General features: G+C 37.0%; 1 protein-coding gene across 2 annotated transcripts in view; it reads left to right on the forward strand.

Moving 5' to 3' along the window:
• Positions 1–17,755, forward strand: part of CSMD1 (CUB and Sushi multiple domains 1) — a 1,153,012-nt gene that overhangs the window by 870,190 nt on the left and 265,067 nt on the right. For both annotated transcript variants that reach the window (XM_062626215.1, XM_062626216.1), the window contains exons 16-17: positions 910–1,048; positions 7,245–7,432. In XM_062626215.1, coding sequence (XP_062482199.1) covers positions 910–1,048; positions 7,245–7,432 — 327 coding nt within the window. The remainder of the gene's footprint in view (positions 1–909; positions 1,049–7,244; positions 7,433–17,755) is intronic.

The raw sequence follows: 17,755 nt of genomic DNA on the forward strand, positions 1-17,755 counted from the left end.
GCTATGAGGTCCACACGCAGCCTTCTCTTCTCCAGGCTGAACAGCCCCAACTTCCTCAGCCTGTCTTCATACGGGAGGTGCTCCAACCCCCTGATCGTCCTTGTGACCCTTCTCTGGACTTGTTCCAACAGTTCCATGTCTTTTTTATGTTGAGGACACCAGAACTACACACAATACTCCAGGTGGGGTCTCACGAGAGCAGAGTAGAGGGGCAGGATCACTTCCTTTGACCTGCTGGTCACACTCCTTTTGATGCAGCCCATAATATGGTTGGCTTTCTGGTCTGTGAGCACGCACTGAAGCCGGCTTATCTTCAGTTTCTCATCAGCCAGCACCCCCAAGTCCTTCTCTGCAGGGCTGCTCTGACTCTCTTTTTCACTGAACAGCTGTGGCTGGGATTGCTCTGACCCAGGTGTATGACCTTGCGCTTGACTTGGTTGAACTTCGTAAGGTTGGCTTACTTTGAACAATTTGTTCAAAATTTCCACATAATTGTGGTATCATACTAGGTCTAAAAAAATGATGGCAAAAGCAGTTTTCATGATCTGTGTATTAAGATATTTAGAGTAATAAGGTGTGGTAAGATACATTGCAAGACTTATGAATCAGAAGGAAATGAAGGGCTCATAATATAATGTAGAAATGTAGTTGTCTTGCATATTAAACCTTCAAGGGCAGGTCATGAGCAACATGATTTAATGAAAGGTATCCCTGCCTGTGGCTGGGAAGAGTTGAAGCTAAATGATCTTTAAGGTCCCTTCCACCTCAAACCATGCTACAATTCTATGAAACTTATTTTTTTGTGATTTTTAATTCAATTTTTAAAAAAGTTTTTTGAATATATAATATTGTATTAGAAATACTTGGCAGGATAAAAATATACATGTTTGTTTTGTTTTTTTCTTTCAGCCCCATGTGGTGGACATTTGACAGCATCAAGTGGTTTTATCTTACCACCAGGGTGGCCAGGATATTATAAGGACTCACTTAATTGTGAATGGGTGATTGAAGCGAGACCAGGACATTCCATTAAGATCACTTTTGACAGGTGAGAATATGCTAACACAGGGATATCAAGATTTTGTTTGTTCTGATGCTTCAGGTGTCACTATGAGTACTGACAATGAAAAACAAAAAGGAACAAGATCTCCAGACATCAGAATATTGTTAAAGGCAGAGTTTTAAACTTAATTTCAAAGTATCTAACTGAAATTACCATTCCAGTTAATTTGCAAAAACATTACCTCAGTGTGGACCTAAATCAGAGCTACTAGAATGCACTGTGATTATGTCCCTGTGTAGTGCGTCAGCTTCTTTTGGAATAATAATCTTTTGTCAGAGAGTAATTTTCAGCCTAGTCTACCGCTTATGTGGAGACATGAAGGAGTGAAAGTTCATTTACACACAAGGAATGTGAACTGCAGCTTGTTTAATCCTTTTGTAACTATTGTGACCTCAACTGGTACTTTTGTCTAACCATACAAGATTATTTATTTTTCAAAGAAAGTGCTTAAAAAAAAAGAAAATAAAATTAAAAAAAAAAATCTTCACCCTTCAAACATCTTTGTAAAAGAATTAAAAAATAACCATTTGTTTAGGTGTTTGATCTAGATACCAATCTCACACTGATGACAAAAAATGCAAAAGGCAGTACAAAAGACAGCACCTGGAGCTAGGCTGCAGTGACTTCTATTGTACAGGCAATATGAGAGGAGAGGCCCTGTGTCTAGTTTCACCTTCACGTGAAGTCAACAGTGATGAGCAAAATTTTCCAGTATCATTCACCCTTCTGTTTCTAAGAGCAGAAACGAAAAGGGATGCAAGTTAATGGAGAGAAGGGCAGAAGAATATAAAAGTGACTCAAGTGGTTCGAATAAAAAATCTATCTATCTTGGTACTATGTTACTCACGGGGACAAAAATGCAGAATCCTAGGGAAGAGTGTGAGGATCAGATAAATGTATTTGATATTTACTTCTCTAGTTTGCAAGTGAGTTTTTGCATGCATCACTTCCATTGGTTGGTTTGTTTCCCTCTTGCACACATGTAAACATAACATTTGCAACATTCTTCATTTTGGGTAACTCACTGCAATATCTGTCTCAGACTGAAGTGCCACTGGTAGGGGAGGTGGCATATATGAAGTGAGTCACCAGAACTAGTTCTGGTGGCTGGAGTCCTGGATGATTACAAAGATGAGTTGACTGAAAAATTGAATGTGGTATGTTAACTGTTCTTTTAAAACTGTCTTGATACCTGTGCACTTCAGGAAACATATTTAAAATCTTTTGTAGAGATCTAAAGAAATGCATACTGAATGCCTAGTACAAAAACTATAACAAAGTGTAGCAGTAGTAGAAGCATGGATAAATATGATACACCAAGGAAATGTTGGCATGGCTTTTGTAAAAGAAATCCTGTCTCAGAAACCTATTGAAATCCTTTGATGGTGTCAGAAAGCATACAAATGCATTGAATATAGTTTACCTGGGTTTTGCAACTCACCCTGTAAAGGACTATTAAAAAGCTAAACGTCTTTTTAATACAAGGAAGGACATTGCATGATTAAAAACTTAATTAGTGGAATTCTGGGTCTCCTACAGAAATCTGTTCAGCAGGTTCAGAAATTATCTTAAAAAGGAGAAGATTAGACAATATTAAGTTATTCAGGGTACTAAAAATGGGGTGACTGGAGAATTGCTGAAGATTCTTACAAGATTGGATGTCTGGGCAACAAAATTGTGGGTAGATTAAGTAAACCCAATGTGAATCCTGTTAGAGAAAGAATTCCACCATGATATATAAATAAAATTATACATTTTGAATACACACTGGTCACTAAGCTGCTAAAGTTCTGGTAACATATTTGTCAAGAAATGTGAGTGAAAACTAACACATGCATAGAAGTTTTTGTAAATATGATTAGAGGCATGAAATGTAATGTAGGGGAGAACATGAAAAGAGTTTGTATATTTAGTTTATGGTATACTTTTTCCAGGCCTGTTTTGTTTTCTGAATGTAAATGCTTTAAGATCAGGGATGAAGGAGAGAATGACCAATACCAGAGAAGAATGGGAACTGTTTAAACAGCTTTCATAAAGTTCCCATGTTACCTCTTGCAACAACAAAGGCTTGTTTGCTTTCATTGCAGTCAGCAGGAAGTTCCCAGATTTTAAGTTGCTGGGTTGTTTTTTTGTGTTTTTTTTTTCTTTTTTTTTTCTCCCTCATTAAAGACTTAATATATTAAGTAGAAGCTTGCATTTATTTGTCCAGGGATGTTTTCCCAAATAAAGTGAAAGCAAAAAGCCATCTTGGTTATAAGATGGAAAATTTTAATTTTATGAAAGGAAATGCGTTGAGTGAAGTTGCAGATATTTGGATGACTGACTATGACCTTAACAGTATTACCACTATATTTCTGAGAATCTTATGGGAAACAGGCTTCTATGGCATATGGTCTAGTTTAAGGACTAAATTTAGTGAATTTCAGATAGCTGCACACACATATTCCAGTGACAGAATTCTGGAGTTTTATGTGCAAATTGAACTGCAGTGAAGTTAAAGAACTTGGAGTTAACCCTGACTTTTGAATGGAGAATTCTGATTCACATACAATTTTTAAACTGCAGCAGACAATTATTAAAGAAAGATTGTCTCGCTTCCCTAAATGTTTCAATTTCAAAACAGCGTTACCATAAAGCATGCTAATTTTGGTAAAAGAAAGGCAACCTCTCTTTGCTTGCTTTGGAAGTTTATAGAGCTTTCCTGGCAGGTTTAGAAAATTGTATAGTTTTACTACATTTCATGAAAATTGTTATACTTTGGGATGTTAGTAATAGTATAATAATCTCCCTTATGTAATAAAGTTCTGGGGTTTTTGTTAAAATGAAGGCTTTGCTACCCGGATGAAAATTGAATGGAAAGCCTTTTTACTACTTATAGGAAACTAATTCTGTTGTCAGATATAATGTTAGCAAGTTACAAATCAGTAAGCAAAATAACTATCCAATAAGTAACAAAATCAACTAATTGATTTTTGTCAATTAATTATCAATATTTTGACATGTATTTTGTGTAGTTTTGGGAAAATAGAACCCTTCTATACTTAGCTATCTGTCTTGCTATGAAAGATACAGCTGCAAGAATGAAACCTTTCATGAATTTGCTATTCGTAATGTAAATTATCTCACTCTTGAGCTAATGAAGCTTTAATGTTACTAGACAAATGTGCCTTACCAGAGTACTTAGAAACTTTACAGAAATAGCAGCAAATGACTGTGTAACCCCTTGAATATTTTATATTGAGACTTTTCACATTTAAGATCATGACTAATGCCTGGAAAGGTAACAAAAAAGTAAAGTGTAATTTATTCAAGCCGTAAAGAAAGGGACTGGAAGGGTAACTGCTGACTGGAAGAGTTTTGGAACTTTGAATATTAATGAAAACTTATTGGATAGTCTGTAAAACAAACCTCCTTATTCAAAACCTACCTATTTACAACGAACAGTGTAGCATAGTGTTATAACATAGTCCTTTTAGAATTCTGTGTGAACATTTGGAGAATGTCTTGCCTTTTACTAGCATAATTAGGCTAATTATGCTAAATTAAAAGCCCCCAAAATAACTCTTATTTAATTATCTTCAGTAAAGATGCAGAATTTTCAATAGTAAATTATCTTGATTTGTTATTTCAGTGACAGTGCAAAGATTAATTAAAAAAAAAAACAAACAATGAAACAAAACAACCAAAACAAACACATTCCCCCCCAAACCTCAAAAATAGACAAGTGAACTACAAATGAATTTCTAAGTTTGACATGAGAAAGGACTTACTGAGAATAAAGGCTGTTTTAATGGGTAGCAATTCTACTAAGAGTTACTAAGTTTTCTGTTCCAGCGAGTGTTTGAAACCCACTGCTGTCACACTGCCCTGCTAAGAAAACTGCAATTGCTGGCTGAGAGCACTTTGTTCCTAATCAGTTTCTTCACAAATGTAACTGTCAAAATAATTGAACTGTTGAATTATTGATCTCGAGTCCATCCATTATGAGTACAAATAAAGTATTTAAACCAGCCTAGCAGTATCCGTCTGTTTTCCTCATTCTGCTGCAGGGTGAATCAATGTACAATGTGAAAATGTCGAAATATACTGAAAGACTGGCAAGTACCTCAGTGATGCCCTCTGTGACTGTCTATTTTGGTAAATTAAGCAGAACCAGAGAACCTTCCGAAACACAAGAACTCATGTATTTGTGCAGTTCAATTGTTGAAATAGTCTCTAACATACTCTTTGAGCTTGCCAATTAGCATTCTCCCTAATAATTATCACGCACATCCAGGAGTTAGTGTGGGCAAGCAACCATTCATAATAGGAAATTTGAATAATCTCTCCCTGTTTGAGAGGCTAAAGGATGTATTTTAATAGCATGGATGTAGGCCATTCCATGCTAGCTGGCTTCACTGCCAGAAACTGGTTCTGAAAATGCTGCAGTGCTGGATCTGTTAGCAAGCCTTCAAGTCCTATATTCCACTGTCAGAGTGGATAGATAGCAGTGAAAGCCATCATCTGGATTTTAGCCAGCATATCCAAATAAAGTAGATAGCTTGGTTTGAAGCACCATAAATCTAGAGAGGTTTCTGTCTGAATAGGAAGGAATGGTATTGAAATGCCTTTCAGTTTCCAAGCAGTCATTAGCTCTCATAGTTCAGCAAACAAATACTTTCCACTTGCTGAATGTGCTTTTGTTTTCAGGGACTCGTGACTGTAGAACTATAGAGACTACTAAATAGCTAATAAATCTGAACTTGCTGTTACTGATACTGATGTGTCTATGAAGGTGATTTTACATGACCAGTGCTAATTGGTCTGTGAAATATAATGGCCTAGCAAGGGAAATTGTTCATGCTGCCATCATTGCCTAACAAAGTGTAAAGCTTATTTACATTTTGAAGGAATGTCCCATATATTTTCCCTTTTCTGAATGTTTAATAATTTGCAGTTTTCTTTAATTAGAAAAACACAGTTTCTTGTCTTCAGATCCACTAAACGTGTCCCATATTGGCAAGACAGCTTAAGGACATTCACTTTGAAAAAAGTGTTGCATTATTCAGGGACATTGTTGCTCTCAGAAGCTGAAATAATAAGCCCCACAGAAGAAGATAAAATTTTAGAACATACACATTTCTGAAAGATTAACAACTTAAGAAAATAAGAATATTGGGCTTGCAGGCAAATATATTTAGACCACGATAGATATCTGTGTAATGGCACCAACTTTGTTGACAGGAAAATTGATGGGTGCATGGTTTAGATGCTGCAGTTTGCAAAATTATCCGATGTAACCACAAATTGTCTTGAAAAGCATCTGATATGAAAAAATGCCAGTAAAAGTTTCAACTACAGAAAGAGCAGATTTGAGGTTTTTTATTTAAGAACAGCTAGTAGTGGATGACTGCATGCAGAGATACCCTCTATGAACTGGAGAAATGTAATGTGGTTTAGTGACTGACAGAGGCATTGACTCTGCTGTTGATTTTAAAATTATTCAATCTTGTAAATCAACTGTCTTGTTAGTCTCTTTTTCCATTCTTATCTATATTATCTGGGTTTTTTGACACACTGAGATAAACTGAGGAATTCCAATTATTATAGCTGTAACAGATTTCAAAATGAGGACTTGATTTCATTTTAACAGTTCTGTACTGATAAACTTCATAGGACAAAATTATTTAAAAATAGAGTAGCAGAGTACATCAGATAAAAACCTTTGGAGAAAAAATTAAACAGCTGAACATGTAAAACAACTTTTGCCAAATTTCAAGTATCAAATAATAAAATTACTGTGATTAAATAACTAAATACTATCGAAGAAGTTCCTAGGATGTCCAACTATTATTTAGCTTGAGGGCAAGAAATTTCTTGGATCTTCATAACTTAGTTTTCTTTGAGACAGTTGGCATTTTTGTACCCAGATTCCCCACTAAATGTTTTTCTGAAGCCCAGTCTTATGGTTGATCTGAAGTATATTGCATCCCTTATGAATTTTATACACCAAAGCAAGAAAAAAGCTGTGTAAAACCTTCCTTAGTTGTTGTCCTCATACACTATACACTGATAGATCTGTAGATACACAAATTTTTATATATGATATTCTTCATCAGTTGCATATAGGTTGCATTCCTGACAGCTAAAGAAAATAACACCATTCCTCTACTTACCAGCTGACTTGCATATTTATTTTCAGATTTCAGACTGAAGTAAATTATGATACTTTGGAAGTGAGAGATGGGCCAGGTAACTCGTCACCATTAATTGGAGAATACCATGGAACACAAGCACCCCAGTTCCTTATCAGTACTGGAAATTACATGTATCTCCTGTTCACTACGGACAACAGTCGTTCCAGCGTTGGTTTCCTAATTCACTATGAGAGTAAGTCTGATATTCTTCTAATAGATTTTTATTTAATTTTGAAAACAATATTCAATTTCAAAATGAGCAAACAAATGTGAATGAACTTAAGTAATAACAGCTATATAAGAATAAAATATGTTTACTATATGTTGTGTTGACACGTAATTCTTAAACAATTAATTTTATGATGTTTTTTCTTCAGGAGTTCTTTTTTCATTCAGAATACTAATGGACCTATGTATTTAACCAAATGGAAAGTTATTTCAGAAATGTGTCTTTCTGGGTAAAGATATATTGTCCTTTTGGTGTTTATTTGGTACGCATATCCGTCCGTCCGTCCCCCCCCCCCCCCCCCCCTTTTGCCTTTCTTTTTATCTGGTTTTAATACATGTTTGCAGTACTGAGCAGAATTGGACCTTATCTGTAGATGACATATAAGAAATGGTCTAAAGTCACGCTGATCTTTACATGATAGTATAGCCATTCACTTAAGTACTGAATAAAGAGAGGTTATGTGTTTAGTGTGTTTGTGCTAAACAGGTAACATTTGTTTTACCGAGTGTTCTTGTTTGGAAACGAATATCATTGTAGTAAATTTGCTGTCATGTTGAATCTAGAATGAGTGCCCAAACTTGTATTTCATATCTACGTCAAGAGTTGGGAATTCTGCATAGCTTCTTTTAGCTTTGGCTCAGACATGGTGATAATGGCTGAACAGATAGTAACATGATAAACTGCAAGGCCACTAAATCATGTAAAGACAAGGAACAGTAGGTAGGTTTCTGCATGGGTTACCTGCAGATGCTGATTTTCCCTGATTTTATTGGATCTAAATGTTGATGTTATGCTTTGTAAGACAGTCCTTAAAATATTTATAATTTCATCTTTTATTTTAAGGCACCTGACAGATAGATACCTTTCTTTTTTTTTTTTCCCTGTGAAAATTGAAACAGTGATAAAATATCTGTTCTGCACATTCTTAAAGAGAAAGGTCTAACTATGCAATTATTTAGAATATATTTGTATAGTCACTTTTTAGCTTTGCTGAAAAAGTTAACATTTCACACATGACAGTAGTTGTTCAGTGCAATTTCTCTAGGTAGCGTGATAAAATGTCAGAATTAGATTTGATTCGTGAACTTTAAGCCTTGAAATTGGGTTAGATCTTTAAGAAGAAAAGATGACTGAAGGCTAGTAAAAGGTCTTTGTCTTCTTTTACATATAGTTCTCATGCATAGAATATATATAATAAAGGGGGGTTTATATAAAAAGTTAATATATTTCAAATTTTGAAAGTCATAACAAAAGCTAATTTATTTTTTTTTTTCTCACAAGCTCTTTCTGAGCAGATTGGCTGCCTGGTATCTTTCTTTTTCAGTACAAGTAACATTTAAAAGGGTGGCTGGTGGTTTGTTTTTTTTTGTTAGAAATAAGTAAGAATATGAAGTGAATTGTTTTAAAAGTATGTAATTTTAAGTTCCCAGTTTAAGGAGTGAACTGGTTTATTTTTTGTGAATTATATTTCCCACTAAATAGTCATTTGACAGTCAAATTTCAGTAGGTATTAACAAAAAGCTTAACATCCATTCTTAGGTACAAACAATGACTGATGTTTCTTTTATGCTTTTATGCAATTACAAATGACATTCAGCTGGCAGATTAAATATCTAAGTGTCAACACAGAAGTGTCAAGAGCCTGGGCAGGGGAGAGCTAATCAATGCAATCAGTAGAATCCAGGGAGCAGTTCAGTAAACTCTGATGTTTCAGTAAACTCTGATCCAGGGGCTATATTTAATTGCCTAACCATGGAGAGTTAGAATTATTTTAGGTACCATTTGTTGTAGCAGAGATTTGGATCTTGCACAAGATCTTTTCCATGTCTACCAGATACATGGAGACGTCCTGGTTATGACAGGATGGCTCTAGAAACATACTGAGAGAATACCTCTTCTTGTAACTTTGCTGATTTTTTTTTTTCTAGTTTGCTCTGATTGGGCTGGTCAGATCTCTTTATCTCTTTTGACTATGAAAAGAATATACATATATAGGAGCATATATATATGTATAAATATACATATATATATGAGCAACTATAGAAGTTGCTATCATTAAAGATATCACAACAGAACTTTCATTTGCTTCACATTTCTCACACTTGTAAAAGAAAAGGCAGTGAATTGTAAATTGTAAGAAGAGCTTCTGAATATTTTCTTTGAAAATTCGAATAACTCTTATTTGGAAGTATCCTATAAATCTTCCAATTATAATCATAACCTTGATAAATTAAGTCACTGAACTGTGAAGCAGAAGCTTAGTATCAGGTGTACTGAGTTGCTACTGAGATTGCAGTCATATTCTATTAAGCTAAAATATGCCTGTAATAGAGCTTTAATAAAAATGTGACCCTTTAAAAGGTACTTCAAATGTGAAGGTAATTGTAAATTCCCCACTTTAAATGTCTGTAATGCAGCTTTTTGATGACTTTTAACACATCTAATGCAAGACAGTGTAGGTTAACTCTTATGCATCTAAGGAAAAAAAAAAGTGCCTGTAATATTCTTTAAGTAAAACTATTGATAAAACATTCAATTTTATCAAGGAGAATTAATCTATAATTTTTTTTGACCAGCGTGCCTCATGCCTCACATCTCCCTGATCTCCCAACTTCCCTCCTTATGTGAAGTAGGTTCTGTAATCTTAATGTTTTTCTTAAGTGAAACTAGATAGACACGCTTTCATCCACAGATTCCATTAATATAAAGCCACCCTTTATTAAGGTATTTTTTAAATTTGTCATTCCTTAAGTAAGAACGCATGATCATTTTCAAAGAAAATTGAGCAATTATTTCTTAAATCCAGATACTTTGTTTAAAAGTCTGTGTTGATTTATGGATTAACATTCTCTTCTGCACTAAAATTTATCTGAAAAATGGATCAGAGGTCATATTTTAGTTATGCATTGAGACAGGAATCATCCCATATTACCATGTACATCAGTATGTATTTGATAAACATTACAATTCTCTTAGAGAAAAAATGCTTAAAGTCAAGAATCACCCATCTTTGTAAAAGCTTTCTGTTTTATATTGAAAAAATCTATTTTTTTTTATATTGAAAAATCTGGCAAAATTAGGGTTGTGATTTTCCTGAAGTGAAATGTTATCAGTATTAAAAAAAAGTTAAGGCTAATCCCTTATTAGATTTATAAAATCATGTATTTTGTTAGAATTTGTTTTGGAAAAGAATTGTTTAGACCCACATATATGCAGTCTTCATGGATTTCACAAAATGTTAAGAAAAATGTATTTTTTTTTATTTTTTTAAGAAAGAAAAGATACTATCAGTTTGTATAGGTATTTAAAAATCCCTTGTAATGCAAAACATAATCATGTATATATTCGATATATTCAAACATTGCTATAGATGGCCATCAAAGAATAACACAGATCTCTTAGGATTAAATCAGAAAATCTGAAATGCATACTTAGGTGCAGGAGGAGACAGTAACAAAAATGTCAATAAATTCAAAATAAGAGAAAACAATAAAAATCATTACTTAATAAAAATTAAGGTGAACATCAGCTGTAACAGGGAACACTAAATGTTCTGTTCCTGTTTTGCAAAATTCACAGAAAAGCTTTGTTTTGACCATATACAATTAAATTAATGTTTGCAAGGTAATTATACAGCATATTAAAAGAGGGGCTGCACAATATTGAGATAATTAAATATATTTTTATTCATCACAGACTGTTGAAATTCCCTGTACTATAGTTAAAGGCAAACCAGTAGCAGTCTCCATTCCACTGAAAATTAAAGCTGTAGTGAAGTTTCAGACAGTTTCAGAAAAGCACACACATTTCAAAGAGAGGATGGATGGAAAAAAAAAATTAAATAAAATGATGAGGACCAGAAGGACCAGGACATTAGTTTTATCTTCACTCTTTAAAGATACTAATTTCAAGCTGATAAACAAGGTGATAAGGAACAAATGATTTGTGTTTGATAAGAACAGCTTACATCAAACCAAACTCATTTCTTTCTTGACAGGTAGCTTGCTTTTTGCAGATTTAGGAATGAAAAAGGAAGGAAACAGCTTTATATTGACATTGAAAAGGGTTTTACATGTCCTTAAGAGAAAATACAGAAATTTGGTCTAGATGAAATTATTATAGGTGTAAGAAGCACTTCAGCTAGCACTGCGGAAAGTTGCCCAGAGTGACTGTGAAATCTCCATTCGTGGAGATATTAAAAATGCATCCAGATATGGCTGCTCCTATGCAACCAGCTCTAGGTAACCCTGCTTGAACAGAAGGCTTAGACCAAATGACACTGAGAGGTTCCTTCCAGACCTAACTGTTACGTGATTCCGTGATGCTGTGAACAGTTTTGAAAACTTCTGTGTAGAGGGCAGCCAGCAATTAGTAGTTCATTAACTCAAATTTGTAGGGATCCTACTGTGATCTGGCCTAGATCCAAAACTACTTGATACTTTTGTTAACAATTTTGATAACACAAATTCAGTTGTAGCAAGCACTATGGTGGGGAGGGTTAGAATTCAAAACAAACTAAATTAACTGAAGAAACGCTGTGAAATTAAAAAAGAAAAAAATCAAATGCACAAATGGGGAAGGAGAAACGACATGCAAAAATATGCAAGATAAAAATACAGTAGAAAAGGATATGGTTTTTATACAGAACAGAAATAACCTAGATAAAAACACAGTAGTAATGCAGAAAGTCAAATCTTCTGGCAATTGTAGTTTATCATCAATGCAAAACAAAACAACAACAAAAAAAAAGAATTACAGAAAAAAAAGAATTACAGATGTGTTGGGGGAGCAGGGCACCATTCCATCCCAACATTCCCAGTCAGTTGCCAGCACCTATAATAAAAGCTTGGAGCAATGTAGAGATATTTCAGCCACTCCAGCCAATGAGCCAGCCTCATTTGGAGCTCAGCTCGGGTGCCTCTGTACAAACACCCACAATATGAGGAACAAAGAAGAGGAGTTAGAAATGTGTGCATGTCTCATGGGGATATGATGTCATTGGTATCACAGGAACATGGTGGGATGGCTCCTTTGACTGGAGTGTCGGAATGGAAGGTTACAGGCTCTTTAGAAAAGACAGGCCTGGCAGATGGGGAGGGGGAGTTGCTATTTATGTTAGGGATAGGCTGGAGAGTATGGAACTCTGTCTAGGGACAGGTGAGCCGTCAATAGAGTTTGGGGGTCAGGGTTAAAGGGAAAACAGCTATGGGAGACATTACTGTGGGGATCTGCTACAGACAGCCTGATCAAGGAGAACCTGCGGATGAAGCACTCTATAGACAGATAGGAAAAGCCTCACGCTCAAAGCCCCTTGTTCTCATGGGTGACTTCAACCACCCTGACATCTGTTGGAAGGACGGTAGGGCCTGGCACAAGCAATCCAGGAGGTTCCTCGATTGTGTGGAAGACAACTTCCTTCTGGAAGTAATAGAGGAGCCGACAAGGAGAGGTGCCATGCTTGACCTCATGCTCACCAACAGGGAAGGGCTCATTGGAAATGTGACGCTCCAGGGCAGCCTTGGATGCAGCGATCATGAGATGGTTGAATTTTCGATCCTCAGGACAGTGAGAAGAGCGTGCAGCAAGTTCACTGCCCTGGACTTCAAAAGAGCAGACTCTGGCCTCTTCAGGAACCTGCTTAGTAAAGTTCCATGGGATACAGCCCTAGAGGGCAGAGGGGCCCAAGACTGTTGGTTGATATTCAACGATCACCTGCTACAAGCTCAGGGGTATTGCATCCCAACTAGAAGGAAGTGCAGCAGGAGGGCCAGGAGACCTGCTTGGGTGGATAAGGAGCTCCTGAGGAAAAATCAAATAAAAAAAGAGGCTTATAAAAGGTGGAAGCAAGGACAGGAGGCCTGGGAAGAGTACAGGGATGTTGTCTGGCAAGCTAGGGACCAGGTTAGGAAAGCTAAGGCCGTTAGAATTAAACTAGCTAGGGATGTTAAGGATAACAGGAAGGGATTCTATAGGTACTTTGCGAATAAAAGACAGACTAGGGCAACGTGGGCCCCCTCTGGAAGCTATCAGGAAAACTGGCTACCCTGGATTTGGAGAAGGCTGAGGTTCTGAATGACTTCTTTGCCTCGGTCTTCACTGGCAAAGGCTCTGACTACACCACCCAAGCCTTGGAAGGCAGACACAGGGACTGTGAGAATGAAGACCCTAGGCCCACTGTATGAGAGGATCTGGTTTGAGACCATCTTAAGGACCTGAACATACACAAGTCCATGGGACCTGATGAGATCCATCCGCGGGTCCTGAAGGAGCTGACAAATGAAGTTGCTAAGCTGTTGTCCATCATATTTGAAAAATCATGGCAGTCAGGTGGAGTTCCTGACAACTGGAAAAAGGGAAATATAACCCCCATTTTCAAGAAGGTGAAAATGGATGACCCAGGGAACTACAGACCAGTCAGTCTCCCTTCTGAGCCTGGCAAAATCTTGGAGCAGATTCTCCTGGAAGGCATGCTAAGGCACATGAAAATCAACAAGGTGCTTGGTGACAGCCAGCATGGCTTCACTAAGGGGAAATCCTGCCTGACCAATTTGGTGGCCTTCCATGATGGGGCTACAGAACTGATGGACAGGGGCAGAGCAGTTGATGTCATCTACCTGGACTTGTGCCAAGCGGTCAACACTGTCCCTCGCTACATCCTTGTATCTAAATTGGAGAGAGATCAATTTGATAGGTGGACCACTCGGTGGACAAAGAACAGGCTGGATGGCCACACGCAAAGAGTTGTGGTCAATGGCTCAGTGTCCAGTTAGAGACCAGTAATGAGTGGTGTCCCTCAGGGATTGGTGTTGGGACTGGTCTTGTTCAACATCTTTGTCACTGACATGGACAGTGGGATTGAGTGTGCCCTCAGCAATTTTGCCAATGACACCAAGCTGTGTGGTTCGGTTGATATGCTGGAGGGAAGGAATGCCATCCAGAGGGACCTCAACATGCTTGTGAGGTGGGCTGATGCCAACCTTATGAAGTTTAGCCATGCCAAGTGCAAAGTCCTACACCTGGGTGGGAGCAATCCCAGGCACAGCTAAAGGTTGGGCAGAGAAGAGATTCAGAGAAGCCTTGCAGAGAAGGACTTGGGGGTGCTGGTCGATGACAAAATGAACATGAGCCAGCTTCAGTGTGTGCTCACAGCCCAGAAAGCCAAGTGTATCCTGGGCTGCATCAAAAGGAGTGTGACCAGCAGGTCAAAGGTGGTGATCCTGCCCCTCTACTCTGCTCTTGTGAGCCCCCACCTGGAGTATTGTGTGCAGTTCTGGTGTCCTCAACATAAAAAGGATATGGAACTGTTGGAACAAGTCCAGAGAAGGGTCACAAGGACGATCAGGGGGTTGGAGCACCTCCCGTATGAAGACAGGCTGAGGAAGTTGGGGCTGTTCAGCCTGGAGAAGAGAAGGCTGCGTGGAGACCTCATAGCAGCCTTCCAGTATCTGAAGGGGACCTACAAGGGTGCTGGGGAGGAACTCTTCATTAGGGACTGTAGTGACAGGACAAGGGGTAATGGGCTCAAGCTTAAACAGGGGAAGTTTAGATTGGATATAAGGAAGAAGTTCTTTACTGTAAGGGTGGTGAGGCACTGAAATGGGTTGCCCAAGAAAGTTATGAATGCTCCATCCCTGGTGGTGTTCAAGACCAGGTTGGACAAAGCCTCAGGTGATATAGCTTAGTGTGAAGTGTTTCTGCCCCTGGCAGGCGTGTTGGGACTTAATGATCTTGTGGTCCTTCCCAGCCCTAACTATTCTATTTTTCTGTGATTTTAAAAGACAATTTCTGTATGCAGGGATATTTGGGAAATAATTATTTTACTTCATTTGATGACCAGAGAGAATATTTTGTCTAGTTTGGGACCTGGTGTAAAAAAAGTAGGAGGTTGTTAACATGTAAAACATGACATATATGGAGTCATTGAAAGGTCTGTACCTGTTCAGTCTAGAAAAAGGATTTCTTGGCAGGCAGGAGGGAAGGTATGGTAACAGCCTCATGTGCCTAGTAGCTACAAATTGCAGCTGGTCTTGCAGTTCAGTTTAGAACTCTGTTAAAATTCCTGTGCTCCCTTTGAGTAATGAGGGCAGAGGTCACATGCTAGCTCTCCCATAAGTCAGTAGCAAATACAATATGCACTGCAGTGCTCACTGAAATTTGCCTGTTATGGTCTGTCACTTGGAAATACCCTCTAGATATTTACTTGAGAATTTTTTTTTATTTTTTTTTTCCTAATTATATATGAATGAGAAAGGCTTTGCACAACCTCCCTCTTCCCTTTCATCTTCTGCTCCCCTCACTTCACTCTTTCACTTCTCTCTTCCCATTTTCAAGTACCTTTGCTTCCCCACATCCTTTATGACATTGAGTTTCTCTAACACAGATTTTTAAAATCTTTTGACTGTTTTCTGTAATGTAACACTATTTTGGTGTCATTATTCTGCTAGCAAACAATACAAATGTATTCACACACCAGTTGAAATGTAGCACACTCTTAAGAGCTGCTGGAAAAACACTGACACCAAGTTTGTAAGCAGGCTTTAGTTCTTTAAGCCTAATTTAGCCTTGTAATTTACAGCAGAGCATTTCTGGCCACTTGAGCTATATCTGGTCCAGTAAATTAGAAAATCTCTAGTCTTAGCTTCAATCTTGTAATCATTCATACAGTTTAAACACAATCACTTGTACTATTTTGGCCAATACCAACTAGCATCTTCCCATACAGTACCTGGACATCATTCTGTGAACATCTTCAACCAGAGACTGTTCTCAAAAGCAAACAGTCTAATTTAAGGTGGGAAAGATTTTATCTGTATTAAAGTTATCTGCGTTGTGTTTTGAAGCTGGTGCCCTCTCGTAATTTCATTGTGTGGCCTCTGGTTCTAATTCTTGGAACTGCATTATGACAAGCATTCACCTACTCTGTTAAAAAAAAAAAAAAAAGCAAAGATAATTCACACTTTTCTCCTTTAGAATAAGTCTACCTACGTGATCAGCTTTATTAGGCAATATGCTTCTCTTACTGTCCAAAAAATTGCTTTTATCATCTCCCTTATTGATGTTCTTTATAATTCTATCCTGATGGCAAAGAATAGTACTCTGGCTTCCAGCTGAAAGATTTCCATTTTTCAGAGCATTTTTGAATGACACAGCAACTGTTCCATAGCTAGCATGAATGGTTAACATAATGGTTATGGCACACAGACGTGGTTTACTTTCTGGTTTTCTTACCTGTTTTTTTTATCCATTTTGTGCAATGAGCATCCTGTAGACAAGCTTTTAGCAATCTTATCCTAACATTCCCCTTTTCTAATGATTTGAACTACTTGATCTGTCACAGGAAAGTAGATGTATGAAATATATATATGTGGTAAATGCATATGTAGTATATAAAACTGTATAGCTGCTGTGTGCTTCATGCATTACAGAAACAGACTAATTTCCTTTTCACAGATGTAATGGGACCTAATGATTAAATCAGTTTCTAAAATAGCTTATTATTCTAAGTGTTTGCAAAATATGTATTTTAATAATCAATGAAGCATCTAATACACCTAACAACAACAACAGGTTAGTGAATACTTGATGAAATGCCAGTATTGACAGAGCGAAGTTTTTGAGCATGGCTGTCCAGATTTTTCAATTATTCAGTGATGTACTAAGTCTTTTGGGTTTATGTTTGTTATTTACTTTGGATTGTGTGTTATGTTCCTTGGAAGAGAGAACGATTAAATTGTAAGATAGAATTATCTGCTTATCTAATTCCCACTGCTACATGGAGTGAAGTGGAGGGAGGATATTTTGAGGGAGCTACTGAGCGTGCTTTACTTGAGAAATACTGCGTTATGCAGGATGGGAGAGAAGAGACATGGTTTTGACCCAAACTTTCATCTTACATACACTGATCCAATTGTTATGAATAGTATTAAATCAATTCTTTCCAAATATAAGCCTAAAATTTATCACTGTGGTGCCAGAATTTCTCATATATGGATTAATAATGTTTTTTTTTGTAGCCAGAACTCTCAGTACTGCCCATTATTAAGCTTGTCTTATGTTATCTCCTTTTATGAAAAAAAAAAAATCTTTGTCCTAAGAAAAGATTTTTTTTTTCTTTTTAGCTATGTTTATGATTGCTAAAACTTACAGACTGAGTATATTCCTCTGAGAATAAAGCTCTGTTGCCTAAGCTGACTTTTTAATTTATACAGCACCACTATTTCAGTCAGGATCTTTGAAGCAGATAGGGCTGCTACAGCTTTTGGTTTTCTTGCAAAAATCAAAACCAGT

The sequence above is a fragment of the Pezoporus occidentalis genome, unplaced genomic scaffold (assembly GCF_034315485.1).
Source record: "Pezoporus occidentalis ecotype Australia unplaced genomic scaffold, CSIRO_AGI_Poc_V1 ctg29, whole genome shotgun sequence".
NCBI classification, from domain to species: Eukaryota; Metazoa; Chordata; class Aves; order Psittaciformes; family Psittacidae; genus Pezoporus; species Pezoporus occidentalis.